The 17,664-nt window shown below is 33.2% G+C and overlaps 1 protein-coding gene and 2 non-coding genes across 5 annotated transcripts in view; all 3 read left to right on the forward strand.

Moving 5' to 3' along the window:
* The window catches only part of LOC119835714 (WD repeat-containing protein 47), a 50,766-nt gene extending 42,451 nt beyond the window's left edge, over positions 1–8,315 (forward strand). For all 3 annotated transcript variants that reach the window (XM_038360691.1, XM_038360693.1, XM_038360694.1), the window contains 2 exons: positions 688–907; positions 5,989–8,315. In XM_038360691.1, coding sequence (XP_038216619.1) covers positions 688–907; positions 5,989–6,134 — 366 coding nt within the window. In that variant the 3' untranslated portion in view covers positions 6,135–8,315. The remainder of the gene's footprint in view (positions 1–687; positions 908–5,988) is intronic.
* A 2,529-nt stretch (positions 8,316–10,844) lies between these two features.
* Trnar-ccu lies at positions 10,845–10,917 on the forward strand. Its single transcript has one exon. It is a non-coding gene; the product is annotated as a tRNA-Arg (tRNA).
* A 2,301-nt stretch (positions 10,918–13,218) lies between these two features.
* Trnar-ccu lies at positions 13,219–13,291 on the forward strand. Its single transcript has one exon. It is a non-coding gene; the product is annotated as a tRNA-Arg (tRNA).
* Positions 13,292–17,664: the final 4,373 nt, after the last annotated feature.

Consider the following 17,664-nt stretch of genomic DNA (forward strand, 5'->3'; position numbering starts at 1 on the left):
ACAATTCTTATGTTTGACGCAAAACAGTCATTTTAAATTCTAATCACAGTTTTATCTGTATATTCTATGTACGCATAGTTATGGTAACAAATTCTAGTGACAGAATACGATTCGACCCCACTTATTCGTTTGTCGATATGGGAAGAAGGGGTCTTACCAAAGGGAAATAAGGAAATTATAACTCCGGATGTCAAGTAATAGCATGAAGCCAATATTCGCCATTGCTGGAAGGGGCGTCATTCGATTTGAAATAATTGAACCCCGATGCTATACAAAAGTATTCTGGAAAACAATTTCGTATTTACCAAATCAAATAACGATGTAGCAAGCAAGCGATTTTAGTATATTTCATCGTTGTACCTGTATGTAATTATCTGTATGAATGTCGAGCTATCCCAGAATTGTGACATATTCAGTGCTGCTGTGTAGTAATTATGCTTTATACTGGGCCTTTTATACATTTCATTTATCTCAATATTAAATCACGCAGATCATTGCGTACCGCTTATTAAAAGTTTGCTAGGGTATTATCCATTTTGTCGAGTCCAAATAGAAGTGATTGCGTTGTCATATGGCAACCGACCTTACGTTCACGGGCGGTGGTAGCGCTTACCATCAAGCGACCCACCAGCTCCATCACATAAAGAAAAAAAAAAGTTGTACAGCTAGCACGCAACGTTTGCGCAGGGCTCGGCGGTCGCGTCGCTCGCGGTGGACCCGAGCGGGCGGCTGCTCGTGTGCGGGCACGACGACGGCACGTGCGCGCTGCACGACGTGCGCGGGTCGCGCGCGCTGCAGCGGTTCGCGCCGCACTCGGGCGACGCGCGCAGCGTGCGCTTCTCGCCCGGCGCCTACTACCTGCTCACCGCTGGCTACGATGGCCGCGTGGTGCTCACCGATCTGCAAGGTCAGTGTGTTGCCAGGTGTCCGTGGCTGTGTCACATTTGCGGCTCGCAGGACGGAACGCAGTGGGGACAGTTATAGTCGGGTGGGAATCGGACATAACCCACGACCTCTTCCTCACTGTCGTCCTCACACCGTTGAACTGACAGTTTTCATATAGATACCCATCTATGATTTTCTCTCAATAAAAAGGTGGTTGGGCAATCTTGCATGTAAAAGGTCAGTTCGTGGGTGATGGCGTTTCTTCATATGTTTTGGTTGAAATAACTGGATATTGTTTGTTGTACGGGACGAGTCATGATTCGTTCGTGAGATTATAATGGTTATGTTTAAACTGTGGTGGAGTGAAATCTCGATTGATATGATGCGAATTAAAATGAAATTGCAGATTTTATTTGCATGTGTTGTTCTAATGAGCTTCTAGTAATATTTATTGTATTATAATGAATTGGTCTGTCCCAAATTTAGTCCTTTAATAAGTAAGGTCTGGTGGCGCTAGTCTCTCAGTTTATACAGAACCTTTCAATATTTTTATACTTTATTAACATTTAAAAACATTTAATAAATTACATCTGGTTCTTAGAATCCTCGTGAATTCATGGAACCAAATAGAATTTTAGTTTGGAAAGTTTTCCTTGTGGCTTCTTGTTTAATTTGTATAATGAAGATGAATGGACATTTCAATTTAGTGTATATTTAATTAGAGTTTAACTTTCAACATTATTAATAAAATGTGTCCATTTATATCGACTAGAAATTTTATGCCTTCTGAAAGTACAAACTTAATAAGAAACGTCCGAAAGTCCGTACTTATTTATTTGTATAATGGCCTTAAACTAAATCAATTTTAATATACGAACAATTATATTTATGGCGTATTAATGTCCATCTTAGGCGTTGCGGTAATAGGAATATTAATAAATAAAAATATGAGCGTTTCGCACAATGTCTTTCATAATTGATTTTATTTGCTACTTAACCGAGATTCATTCGCAATTTTTTGAATAGGATTAGTTCCAAAGAGTCAATAGAGCAGCGCGCGTCCAATCTATATATATTTTAATATATACAATCACAGAAAAATTAAATGAAACTTAACATCGACAAATCGAATACGTAACTCTTAATAGAATGATTATTTTCATAATTTATAATCTACAAGCAAGGAGGCGTCAAATTTATATTTTCGTAACTAATGTCTATGACTTGTCAGCGTATCATCATATTTATGACATGCGTATTATCAATCACTTGTCAATCATACCATATGTCATATGAGCTAAAGAAGGGGACAGAAGACAAACTAGAAGATTTGGAATACATCGCCCACACTAACCCATAATGGTTCTCTGATCAAACTATGCGAAGCAGAAGATAATGCGAACGAAAGAATCGCGTAATATAATATTTTGCAGGAAACATTTCTAAGCTTTGTCAAATCATATCATTCTCATTTTTACTATTCTAAGAAAATCCTTCGACAGTTATTATAACATCATCGTACAGGGAAAATACCATGTGTCCTTTACAGAGAAGTCTGAAAAAAAATAAAAATGAAGATAGTGAATAGTAATGTTCATTACTGTCATGTATGACAAGAAATAACATCATCATAGTATAAAGTCAATATAATATGCACGCTCTCTCAGGAGATAGTTGTGGAAAACCCACTGAAAATTACATCGAAGTTGGTACTTGTACGACGACACGTAATTAATCTACGGGCTTTGCACCTTATATCCGTTCGCTCGAGTTGCACATCTGTGCGTGTTAAGCTCACTTCAGAATTTGTTCTACGCTCGACGACACACCATAATGTTATGTTTGCTTTGTACCGGTCTCGCACATCGCATTGGAAATTCCGACTGTGGTGCTTTGGAACTCATTCAACTTATAAATTGTTTGCATTCAGCTCCGGATGATATACTTTCATCCAGCTACGGTTAACGTACTTACCGCTCAGACGAGACGTTCATTTCGTAAGTTGAATTGAGAAAGCATAGCGATATTGCTTAGTTTGAAATTTAGATTCGTTGAGTGATGTCACGGATATTCTGATGATTTGATTGCGACTGCGCTTTTAGGTTGCATTACGGCTTAATGTTTTACACGAATATCATGAGAAACATTTGGACTATATTGCACGAATATGAATTAATGAATATTGTTTATTGCGTTACGAAAATATATATACATATTATAAGGGCGAACGAAAAACTTAAAACAAATAAATAAATAGCAAAGGCCTTATCGCTAGGTAGCGATCTGTAACATTACATGAAAAGGCGTTAAGAAGTGTCCTATAAATCTATAAACATGTAATATTTAATTGGAACGGAGTTAAATGCTGGCCAAATAGTTTGACAACGAGCAAAGTTCATATTGGTTAAACGGAGCGATACAGTATGGCTACACTAAAGTTATTGTGGTCGAGGCACACTACATTTTGTTGATATTGTGAGCGTTCTTACACTGACCTAAATGTACCACAATGTCAAATAAGTTTATTGGTTCACCGTACCAATCATATCGATTTACAACAAAGAAAAACGAATTTGAGTATTTGCTTTATATATCTTACGAGCTGTTCGTCCCAACTTCGTCCGTGGTACAAATATAGCCACACACACATTGAAGATTTAAAGCTAATGGCGCAAAAATGATGGTGGAGGTGATTTCCATCTGTCCAGCAGTTTTTGCGCGAAAACTTTACAAATAATAAAAAATACAAAAGTTTTTACTTAACAATATTAGCATAGAAAATGAAATAGACATTTCGCCCCATATACATTTCTAAGTGAGTTTTGCTCACGGAAAATTTCCCTTTCAACTGGAAATCTTGAATGTATCAAGTCTTATCTGTATCCGATAGATTTCACGGATCACTTTATTTCAATTCCGAAGTGTTTACGAAGATATAGAGAAAGAACTCAGCGCATCGAGCAATCTCGTGTGTGGAAAAGTGTGGTCTCAATCTACTGGCCTATAAAAAAAGATATAAAGATAGAAGATTGTCATTTCATGTCCGCCAGGGGATGCGAGAAATCGCTTCATACCAATAACGCTATTGATTTCGGAGATGACGTTATTGGTACAAGTAGGAGCACGAGTAAATACTGCCCGAGTCATAATAGCCTCGGTCGTATCGCCGTTGTAATTTATGGCATGTCAAATGGTGAGAAATCAAACTTGGTAGCTGGATTACTGAGATAAGAGGATTGCTCGAATAAAGGTCTATTATGCCGTATATTGTTGCTGCCGGGAGTACGAAGGGAACGCTACTTCGGAGCGCAGGGTTACCTCGTATTTAAATTGTACATTTCTTATGTTCAATTTTATTAATGTAACTTAGCGATGGAGGTGTGTTATTCTCGAATCTTCGCACAATAAAGATATGTGTGTGATTGAAATATTTATTTTTCAGTAACTGTATTTTGTCTCAACATATTTCCTTAGTCAATTTTGAACGTTTCATTCGTTAGTATTATGACATAATAATGACTACTATACGATACAGTGAAAATCAGTATAGTTTTTAATCTAACGTGGCAATTATAACAATAATAATTCGTTTATTTGCATGTTGCCATTGTATTTAAGGTATTCAGTTTAAAAGCATATTTAGCCGTTATTCAACAGCATGCAAATTTGTTATATTTAAACATTAAATATATTTCTTAATATTTCCGGAAAGTAAGTTTTTGTAAAAAAGGGTTTTACTAAAGGACACTATTTTTTTAAAGTATTTGTGACAGTGTACAATAAACAGGATCACGCGCACGACAACGGTTTTTGTTATTGTCCACAATTATTTAGAACCAGTCCAATTTAGGTTGTAATATTAACGCCGCTATAATGATTTGTAGTTTTGAATATTTTACGGTCAATGAGCTTTTAGTGCACGTTAAATTAACATTTAGAAAGAGGTAACTTTCGCGTTGTAATTGATTATAGTGCTTGTTGTTGTACGGATGGGTGCGGATGAAATGTTTAGAGAAATTGCGTCACATCAATACATTTAATAAATATATACGTTATACATAGCAAATAATATAAACGAGGGTTTATCGAACTCTCGCAATTTCAATCCTCTTGTATCGTCGTAACATCCTACTATAATATTATAAATGCGAAAGTTTGTAAGGATGTGTGTGTATTTGTTGCTCTTTCACGCAAAAACTACTGAACTCTTTGCAATGAAATTTGATATGTAGATAGCTGGACAACTGGAAAAACATAAAGGCAATTTTTTTCCCGATATTCCTACGGGATACAAACTTACGCGTATGTTATTATTATACTAGGCTTTTGTTCGGTTACGTCATTAAATTGTCTTCGAACACAAAAGTAGTAGATGTAGTAACATATTTTTCTAACGGAGTAGTCACTATATAGTGTATCCAAAATGGAATAAAATTTGACAAACCATCTGTAGAGATAAATACTTTTTTTTAAATCTGTATCGATTCTGTCGGGGGATACAGCTGTAGCTAAATGTATTGTAAATTTAGCGACACGGCCATTTGAATCGCGCAAGTGAAATATTTTCGCTACAGAGCATATCCAACAACATTCCATCGGGGGTATTACCGGCCGGTCAGTCGATGTAGGAATTCCACCTTCCTTCCTCCACATAGCTATAGCGTAAGTGGGATCTTAGACGGGGCCGAATTTGCGTGTAATTTTTTAACGATTTAAATGTTGTTAACTTATAATAAATATTTTACCTGTTACAAGCGTCAGATGTGTCCATCATTATCATTTAATTACATATTTTTTATCAATAAATCAGTACAATACTAAATTTGAAATAAATACTATATTAAATAAAAGGTCTCAATTTGATTCTAAAATTAAATTGATCTGTAGAAAAGTTAAGTAACACATCACGTGCTATTAGAATTCTATGAAGACTATAAGGGGATTCCCCAAAACCATATTTTCCACGCTTAACTGCCTCCCTGACTATCTATATTTTCAACAGCATTAGATGTGAATTATGTTATATTTGCTATATAATTTCCATTGTTCATGCGGTATTTTAGACTACACTGACCGTGGGCATTGATCGAACACATTTTTCAGGCGACCTAACGTGCGCTCTCCCCAGCGTGCCAGTTGCGAGGCATCCGGACAAGGTGATATCGGCGAGGTGGCACCCCGACGACTTCTCTTTCTTATCCACCTCCGCGGACAAGACAGCGGTACTGTGGACCATACCGCCTGTGTAAACATTCGACCTACAATGAGCTACGTATGATTTGTTCCCTGATTCTGATGTATACTAACTCGTTAACTACTTACATTTAATTAGTTTTTTTTTATGGTAATTCTGTGTCGATTTCGACTGTGTTTAGATGCTGTTTGTACATGTGAGAGGTCATTAGTGTTTTCGGAATTATTGATTTGTAGTAATTCGTTAGAATTCCAGTGAGCGTAATTTGTCTAAGTATGACATGCAAGTTTTGCCGTGAATAGCATTTTACGTAGTAGGTAAATTATGATTCGTGCGATGTATAAGGTAATGTTTGTAATAATTTTCCAGAGAAATTTATGGCGGTAAAGAAACGACCAATGGCAACGAAATCCATGCTTGCAAAAAGTAAATAAATGTTTAGATAAATTTAAATGATTTTGATGTGAATTTTGTGTCAAAAGAGTACCTATAAGTGTTGAGCATTTGGTACCACGATTGTATGAATTCACTAGTTGTAGCATAGCCTGGCATATACGCCGGTATAACGCTAAACACCGCTTCTACATTCGAAATGCAGCATTAAGAATGAACGACTCAGTATTCAATCTACTCGAAATATCCTTTTTACGGACAGTTTAGGAGATACGTTTTTATTACTTGCTGTAAGTGTGAGCTGAGTGAAAATTCAGCCACTATATCTTTTATATAATTCTTAAAGTACTTACAGTCTTTTATTACGGTTTCCATGGCGACATGCAAACATCACTTAAGAATGTATAACAAAATATAACAATTAGTTTTTACTTACAATTTTTCGAAAGTCGTAGTACTCTGTATTATGTATGAATTAAGAATCAGTTGCACTGGCTTTATAGTATTTGTTAGTGATGATTTATAGAATTATATGAAATGTATGAAGAAGTAGATTTTATAGTTTCATTGCGTATACCATAGCTTTCCTAGCAGATCAGTTGTCTTCTAGTGAAATAGCGTTTAGTCGCAAGTTGACGTTGGTACTTGTAAATGTTATCGAGTAATCAACTTAGTTATTGTATTCTATTTTACTATCGAGATCTATAATTACATATTGAAACACTACGAAAATGTTTTTTCTCCACTTAGCTGTAGATTTAAGTAGTTTTGTAAATACAGTTAAGCCTCGAATTGATATTTTACTATTGATATTTTTTATCAATCCATCGTAGAATTTGTTATATTTCTTTCGATTCATTATAATATCTGGCATTGGAAAACGTGGAACAAAATTTTTATCACATCAAACGTAGTAAATCTGCGTATAAATTCATACAATAAATTAGTTTTAAGTTTATTTAACGATGCTTTAATATAATGGCTTGTGCATTGCGAATTCATATGTCGTCTAGTTTATGCTTAAATAATGATACTTGACGTGCACAAATACCCTGTAATTAAAACTAATTAAGTTCTGCGCTATGTATACAATTGATTTAGTCTAGGTTCGATCTATGGTGTGTGCGTGCCCGTACACGCATTAATGCGTATACGTACACGTACAAACATATCGTCACTCTGGACACACAGAGACGTGTTTCATCTGTATGGAATGAGTTGTGATGCTATTTTGTATTGTAAAATTAACTTATTTTGTCCAACGGTGCGTTAAAACCAAGGAAACTTAGGATTATCACATATAGTTCGATATGTTATTGGCGTAATATTACCAAATAGTACACTGTATCCGAATAGTTAGAATCATTCCTTCGCTTGCTCTATGTTGTTAAGAGACTTTTTGCAAGAGAACAAATTGCTTACGAGATATATTTTGGGAGGGTTATTTCTTCCCATTGTAAGCGTTTTCACGTATATACATTGTATTAATACAACTAGTAGCTAGATAATTCTCTCAACGATTGATTCTTTTTAATATCTATTGAAAGTTAAGTTGATTCCTACTTATACTCACTGAATGTATCTTTTACTAATCTCATATTCGCATTGTTCGCTAGCACTTTTAGATTTTAATGAATGCGATGTTTTCTTTTGTTTACGATTTAAGAATGAGCTTTAAGAATACTGTAATGTTACTAATGACGCGAGTTTGTGATGTTAGTCACAATTTTGTAATATATAAAAGCTATGGGCGCCGTTTTCCACAAATTTTGAGGCTTTTACATATGTATTGGTCATATACATACTTGTAAATTTAAATAAAAAAAAAACAAAAACACATTAAGAACTTAGAGACACATTCATACCGTGCAATTTGCTATTATTTGTTTTTCGATAGATTCGCGAAATTATTTTAAGATAAAACCTTTAAAGTCGTCACAAATATCCGTAGGTATCTCAAGAACCAGTGAAGATTTTTTTCAATAATTTCTATTCATATATGAATACATTACATTAACCTGTACATTATATGTTTCATTGTAACGCTGTATAGGTGTTTGTTGTTTGTGTAAAGTTAATAGGAATGATTGCAACACGGGGACTTATGTTAGAATCTACAAACAGCGATTGAGTATATAGAAGGAATGCTCACTTACAAGGCAACCGCATAGGTTATATTTCGTATAGATTTATGTGTTAGAGCTTTTTTTAACTTCTATCTAAAATTATAATTCTCGCTAAAATTATCAAAATGCAAATGATTTGATGCCCGGCTGGCATCAAATCATTTGCATGGCAGACGTAATGTTCGCCCCTACAATAACCAATAGCCGAGTAGATAGTTCCGATATTAATAGTAAGATGAAATGCATGTCAATATTTTTTTTAAATATTCACGACTATTTCTTGTTGTTTCGTACGCACAAAAATGTATCCCTAAATCGTCGGTGCTAATTCTGAACTTGATAATTCTTAACCATACCGAAAAGCAGTTCCTCTGAACATGATAACTAAACGCGAAACTTTCAAAAGTGTCAGAGCAACCAAGTAAATGCTCCTTCACATATCAAAGGGCAATAAATCACGTGACTCGTCGCACAACTGGCTCGAAACTAGCAATATCTTCGAGTTGCTCTTGTGGGGTCTCCTATCGAGACATGTGTGATTGGTCGCATTGAAAAATGAAATTTAATTTCGCTCGTTGTGCAACAGTGGTCTGCGAATTCAATGGTAAATATCGAATAAAATGAAAATATTCCTACGTATGAATTCGAATATAGGAATACTGTGTAAATACAACCCTAAAAACACCGCACATTTTTTAGTTTACCGTAAAAATTTTTTGAAGTTCAGTTTAGTTTTCAGGTATTTATCTTTCATTTTTTTTCGTGCTGGAGCGGGCAAACGTGGCCAAAACGGTTGTTCGCCTGATGGTAAGCGTTCACCATCCCCCATGATCTTTTGCATTTCCCGTGCTTAAGTGGTAAGGGAGAAAATAAACGAATCACGGTGGGAATAAAGGAAATAGTAAAGGAAGACGAGACGGGTATTCAGCTCCCTCGCTTACCGAATGAAACACAGGAGCATTCTTATTCTACTACTTCACGCCGTTCTTCTGTGTTGGTGTGATACCTTCCTCGGTCCGAGATGGCCTAATTCGTGCCTGACAGGTCCGAGCAAACACAAAGAATATATGATTTGAAACATACTTAGGTTTGAGTTTATAAACATTATGAGAGTGATTAAAATATGTTTTCGTAAAGCCTTGGATTCTTGTTTTAACGTCGTTTTCGTTATTGAAAGGAGTTTATATAACAGTGATTCTAAATGATAAACTATTAGGTAGTTTATATATAAATCAGCTGCTAACTTAAGTCCTTGTATTGTCAATCAACTGAATAAAGCTTCGATGTATGCGCTTAAACATAGTAAATGTATGAATTAATTGATAATCTTAAAGATTTTGTATGTTAGTGACACGTAACGCAATTAAATTGTGAAAGGCTTTGCACAAAGTATTATTATAATTGGGAATTAATCTATTGATGTACTTACAAAAGAATTGATATATATTTGTGCTAGGTCTTCAATGCACATAAAACATTGTATAATGATATATATTCTATTTATAGTTTGATTGTGTGCGAAGTTTATTGTAACAATTAACATAGTATCGTATGCTGATAAAACATATTTGTTAAACCGAATTTCGTTAACAATGTATCCATTATGGTGTAAGAATACATACTTATTTACAGATACTTGTTTCATTTAACGCCCTTTCAACCAATTATTGAATATGGAATGCATTGCGAAATTAAGCAAATAAATATACTTAATAAAAAGTCATAAAACATGCCATAATGATAGACTCAACCGTTGTCTCACCTTTGATCATAAACACATTATATACAAGTAAATTATTTAATCTCGGCGAACCTTATATGGATAATAAGTTAAACATATGAAATTATTGTTTTGTCACCGATCCTTGACAAGTGTACGAAGTTTGAATCGGTCTGTTTAAATTGGGACAAAATAAAGTCTTGTTTGCTAGCAGGAAACATTCATATCCTATAACCACTAACCAATATTCTTACGTAGAACCAGTTTTCACTAATATCTTATTAGGTACCTTCTAAATATGTAGATATGATATTCCAAAGGAAGGTAAGGCAGTGCAGATTGCAAATGCGAGCTATTTTTTGGATCTAACATCTGATTTATGCGAAATTTTTGTGTGTCTCTGCGATTTCTCAAAAACAATGTGATGATGTTAAAATAATGATAAGCTTTTTATAAGCCTACTGTTTGAAACTCGATAGTGCAAATCTTAAAATATCTGATGGTTAATTTGATGGCCATGCTCCAAGCCCTTGTGGCCTAATGGATAAGGCATCGGCCTCCTAAGCCGGGGATTGAGGGTTCGAGTCCCTCCAGGGGTATCTCTCTTTATATTTCTTTTCTCTTTTGTATTGTCTCTTGTAGATTTTATAATTATATCTTGGGTGCATAGCGTGGCACACCTACTAAATTAAATAACATGTTTTTTTTATAATGAATTTATAGCAAAACATCCAAGTTTAAAGGGTTTTGTCGTTTGTGTTTTGTTTACGGATTGAGAACAGAGGGTAATAATTGTAAAAATATAACTTTTACTATTCTCTTACAAAATATGAACATAGTAAAGTTAATTTATTTTCAATTTATGTGATTTTAATGTAAAAACATTATTATAAGGCTCTCGATGTAGGCTGCAGAGTATATTTTGTTTGGAGCGCCCTCGTATTTAAAATGATATATAAACGAACAGATGGCGCTGCTTTATAAACAACCCTTTCTAGTTATTTTGAAGGACAATGGATCGTTATTTAATTACCGATTCCAGTTTTTTATAATGTTCTTTTATAGTTTGATTTATTGAACACTAGAAAACGCAATAATTCGTCATCGAAAATTCGATAGTCATTCAAAATTTTGATCGGGCTAGCACAATCACCTGTGGTCTAAGGGATAGGGCACCGAGCGTCTGTTTGGCTCGGGGATGGGGGTTCGAGTCCCTCCAGGTTGCACACCTTTTTGTTTTTAATTTTTTTTTTGTACTTTTTTTGCTACATGCGTTTTATTTCTCTGCTTTGCTTACAGTTTTTATTTCGATACTTGTTTCTCAATTTGTATATTTCAATTAGTAAATATATTTTTTTTATACATATGTAAATTACTGTTACTATTTTTGGGGTTTTTAGTCATTTTATACTCATCATACTCATCATCAGACATCTTCTCAAGATGAAAATAAGATAAATTCCATCAGTATAATATAGTATGTCAGCGGGGTAACATACACGCAATATTTTTTTTTGTACTAAGAGATAATAACAGCATCTTAGAAAACTGCAAATTTTCGTCACCTTTATTTTTCGTCATAATTTTTTTCATACTAAGAGTATAACTTGTAGGTATTGTCATCAAATCATATATATAGTGGCGTATTTCCGAAGGATTCGAAGAAAAAAGGTTTGATTTAAGTATGTAATTCATCTACGTAAGAGAGGATTTTTCAACATCTACTTCTATACCTAGTGTAAACATGTATTTTATGATAACAGCTTTATGATACGCTAGAAAAAAGTGTTAAATACGTTACATAACGAATTAAAATTGTTTACACAAAATTCAAGAGATCTAATATGATTAGTTATCCTATCCTACTAATATTATAAATGCGAAAGTTTGTAAGGTTGTGTGTGTGTTTGTTGCTCTTTCACGCAAAAACTACTGAACTGATTGCAATGAAATTTGCTACGTAGACAGCTGGACAACTGAAATAACATATAAGCTACATTTTATCCCGTTATTCCTACGGAATACGGACTTACCTGGGTGAAACCGCGAGGCGCAGCTAGTAGGTTATAACTAGCTCAGACTAGGTTGTATGGTGTAGTTGGAGCTTGTACCGATGTAGACTTATTAGTGCCTATCAGGTAAAATTTTTACCACGAATATAAATGTTAAGGTGCTTTTTGTTAAATCTTTATATATTAACCCAAAAAGTTTTTCCCCATTTTCTATACATGATCTTCATCTTGTTTTCAGTTCCTATTTGTTAAAATATCTATGGTGTAATAGACATACATTCACAATAGGATGTTTTGTTTTGGGTCGTTTAAATAATATGTTCTAAATAAAGCCAGAATAAGAATAAAGTTTATTTTATGTCTAAGCATGTTGCTTCTGAGTTTGAACAGATTAAATGTATTTTATGTTATTGCTAGCTGTGCCGCGTGGTTTCTGCCGCGATATATGATACAAAAGCTACATAAGCTACATCAATGCCAAGTCATCATAATCGTTTAAGTGGTTTTCCTCACAAACTTTCACGTTTTTAGTATTAATACAATCGACGAGTAATAAATTGCAGATGTATATATCATGTCCTTTTGCCTGTATAGTTATCTGTTTCACTGATACAATAATATCAACTACAAAGGGCTGATATCAAAATTTCTAAATATAATAATTATATATAATGTAATTTTGTATATTATGGAGTTAGGAGTTTATTTCTTATAAAATAAATTGCCGCTCTTTATTTTCGAAAGTAATCACGTGATCACCTTAATTAGTTAGTACTTAAACTATTGCATACGTAAAGTTTTAAGTTTTTTGTATATTTTCTCGCAAAAAGCCCTTTGTAAATGTATATTCCTTTAAACTGAAGTCGCGTTTCATGTTTTCAAGTACAAGCCCCTGTGGCCTAATGGATAAGGCATCGGCCTCCTAAGCCGGGGATTGAGGGTTCGAGTCCCTCCAGGGGTTCTACCAAAACCCTTTTTATTTTTTCATGTGACCATTTTATGTTATTAGTTGAAAATTTTATCTTAACCATAGATTTTATACACATTTTTAGATAGTGTTTTAAGATTTTCTGCGCGATAATAAAAACGTAACTGTGTTTTTATTTAATGTTTTAGTAGTATAGTCCATAGATGAATAATATTTTATACTTTAATAATTAAGAGTTAGTAAACATTGAAGTGAATTTCCATAAAGAATGACTTTTGTTTGATGCTATCTATATTGGAAATATAATAGTATGTTGTGTTATAATACAGTTCGTTCAAGAAGACTTATGCAGTAGGTATGCTAGCGTTTCACTTGGACCTTGTTAATTGATCCGTTGTACATAACATTATATTATTGTTGTAAAAACCTATTAATTAGTGATTTGCTATAAATTTATACTCAGCATAAACATTTACCTTAATTCATGATTTCAGACTTTTGACTCATTAAAGTTATGATCTATTTTCATTGTAAAAACATAATACTGAAACGACATGTGCATTGTTTCTTATTGTTGCAGAAACAGTAATCAAACGCCAATTACAATTAAAGTTGCAAATTCAGAAGAGAGACAGTCGTAAAGGGAAGTAGCATATTTAAAAAGACTAAGGTGTTCTTAAATGCCGTAGATAATTGATGATAATTAAATAATTTGGTTAGTTTGCAAGTCAAAGCCTAGATTTGTTATGAACACATACATATTCTGTTAAGCAATGTGTATTTACTTTATAAGGTATACACGTGAATACAAGTTTTTCAATTCTCCCTAGAGTCTTTTAGGTGTGTAGGTAAAGCATAGGTATTTTATTAGACGCTTGTTTTTCCTCTACGACTACCAGGAGATGCGGGCAACGGGACAGTTGGGTTGTCGCAATTTTATTTGCTGAAGTTTTGATTCTATATATTTATTATGTAGTAAGAATTATAAAAAATCTACGTTTTTATATTTGTATGTATATTATACATACTACACTATGCAGGAATAAAATTGTTTAGTTGAGAAACATTCTCTGGTTAGTTCTGATCGGCAATATCGCCTGCTTGTTCACACTTATGTTCTGTCAACTGTAGTTTTTCCCACACTGGAATCAATAATAAAATAATAGATACAGTTTATTTCATAGGTATATAATTTTACTGGATATGAACTAGTAAGGATATCCTAGTAAGTTTAGGAGATAGCCTGCGTAGAAAAAATTGTTCTGCTTTAAGACATTTTTCTTTTAAAAATCCATTAAGTAATATCATAATAAAGAATCGGGTTATACGCGATTGAAAAAGCAAACGTGAAAAAATAAAACCTCGCTTTCGATGTATTTTAATCGATATAATGCTAGGGAGACAAAGTTGTATAAATATTGATCCATTAATAAGCACATTGTATAGAGCCATACCATTATATTAAACTATGTGTGTCACAGCATATTACAATTACATGTAGTTAGCAGATATTCCGCCAAATCAAAAACATTGTTAGTTTCCAATAATTCTGGGTAACGTATCAGGATAAGATAATAAAATTAATATTATACATGGTTGTACTTAGAAATTCACTTCTTGTTATTGTACCTATAATTGTTATGTTTATTAGTATTACACAATGTAAAAGATGAACAAGCACAGTTTGCAACACTAGTTTGTACACGCATAACTCCTGTTCCAGAGCGATTTCCAGGATAAATACTATCATTTGTTCATTTTTGTGTCTCAATCTATCTCTGTACTAAATTTCATCCTAATCGCTTCAGCAATTTACGCGTGGAGAAGAGACAGACAGAGTTACTATCACAGTAATAATATCAGTAGGAATTTAAAATATTTTCTATCTTTATTATAAAAAGATCCTTACAAAAATACTACTACTACGAAAACTGTAAAGCATATTACATTAAGTATTCTAAACTCATGTGCAATTATAACATCTAGAACTGTAAATTCTTGATTTTTAGATTGCGATAATTCGTAAAAATTTACATTGTTTCAGTTTTATATTCCAATTAATATGACAACTAATTGTGTCTATGCAAAGCTTTGTACTTTGGTACAAATTAAAAAATAAATTAGTTACTATTTGCGATAAAAAGAGAAATTTTAATTAAATAGTCCAGGCCTTTATTGCGATTGAAGGCACTCCCAGGCTTTTAGCTTGAAAGCCATTCACTTTTATACATAATACCTGTTCAGGATTTATGACGGTACGCAGTTTTTCATTAGAATTGCTTCAAACGGACTACTTTTTTACAAACTCCGAGTTACAGCTATTGACGTAGGTATATTAAAATTTATAAAAAATTGTCATTAATAGATTATGGAGTGATAGATACATTGATTTCATTGAATATCGGAGTTATTATTTGCTTACTCTAGGAGATGTCGTTACGGCACGAATGGGATTAATTAGCGGCGTAGAACGTAGGGAGGAAGGTAGCGAGGTAGTAGTAGTAGCGTAGAAGAAGGTAGCGGAGGAGGTAGTAGAATAATATTTACTGTGTCTTTAGGGTGTGTGGGGGAGCTAGGGGACCATAATCATAACCTTCACCAAACTCTTTGTAGGCGTAAGGCATCTGGAATTGTTATGGGTGGAGAATCTCTTTGTCGGCTGTGACGTGAAAAACACTACTTGATAAGTTCATTATTGCAAAGCAACAGTAGACAGGAATATATAAAAATAAATGATTGATTGATGTTTGGTATAGGGTAATTCATAAATGTTATTAACTTATTTGACTTATACATTTAGATAGATAAGGTTTTGTTTCCACCTACTACATAATCAGCGTATTGCTGATAACAACTCGTTGTTGGATTAATCTTCAAACTTGAACGGTTTTAGGCGACATAGGAACAATGCAAAAACATTCCCTTTTATTCATAGTGTACCTACCACTAGTGTTTTTATTTACCGATCTTAAATATAATTGGTCATAAATCGGAAAATAATAAAACAATATTGAAACACAAATTATGTTTATTCCGACGGTTTAGCAATAAAATAGACATCAATTCGTGATTACAAAAGAAACAACATCTTTGGATACAATAGGCGGTTAAAATCTCATATAAACACAAGAAAGATTCTCATATATGTAAGCAATAGTTCATATTGTAAGCGAATGGGAAATGCACACACTGTTTGATTTGAAGATTTACCAACGATCCTGCCATCGCTCGGGTTAGATTAAATGTTACAGGATATAAGCCATGTATATACATCTGGTTTACAGGTGCATATTGGACTGGTAGGCTATCGAATGTTTTGGAAATATCCTTCAAGAGTTGGTGGGTTCTTAACAATATTGAATTATTTTCAAATTGTTCGTGTATTTTTGAAAATTGAAAGAGTTCTGCTGTATTGGTTTTATATTAATACAATCATTTTAGTGGACATGTTATATAAGTATAGGCATTTACTGTTTTGTAATTGTAAACATAAGTTCTAAGTTTTAATAGATTCTCTAAGTAATAATACGCTGTCGCGGCTTATTTATTTATTTATTTATTTATTTATTTATTTATTTATTTAGGTTTATCAGCTGTTGTTACATAAATATTTTCTCTCAATACAAAAAAACAATTTTAGTAATACACATTATATGCACAACAATTAGAGATAAACACAACATTCAACGAAATAAGTTAGCAAATCGAACAGTGTGTGACATACATAACATTTATTATACTTATCATTTAGTTACTTTATTACCTAGGTTTCGATATGAAATACTGAATAGGTTTAAAATAGTTGCATATAACATAAACATATCGTTTTTATAATTTTGTAAACGAAGGTGTAAGAAAACAATTCAATCTATTAGATTTTAAATGATCTTACTTAACATTGAATTATAATAAAACTATTTTAAGATTCACATAATCATTGAAGAATAAAAACAATATTTTACACTTTTTGACATAATTGATTTTTTAATATACGTGGTATAACATATGTAAGTAAAGTTTATTTCCCTAAAACAAACGTTACATTAAAAGTATTAGTTTCTATGAAATTTCAAATAAGTCATAATAAACAGATAGGTAAGTATTAGAACAGCTACTTTAACATAAGAAATATTTAGTACAACACTTATTTTTAGTATTCCTACGTTTATTATGTTAAACATTGTCTACAATTTATATTAACATGAAACAAATAGTTTACATTGACTAGAAACCGCTTGGAGCGGTGGCAATTGAAATACCTTTAAAAGATATATTAAAACGATGTACATTATATTAACAGTATAACTATGAGCTAGGTACACGTTTCCGAAAATTAATCGACACGCAACGAGTAACCGAATTGTCGGTAGTAATTGATTGAAAACCGTGCATTCAGAGAGGACTAC

The sequence above is a fragment of the Zerene cesonia genome, chromosome Z (assembly GCF_012273895.1).
Source record: "Zerene cesonia ecotype Mississippi chromosome Z, Zerene_cesonia_1.1, whole genome shotgun sequence".
Classification (NCBI taxonomy): domain Eukaryota; kingdom Metazoa; phylum Arthropoda; class Insecta; order Lepidoptera; family Pieridae; genus Zerene; species Zerene cesonia.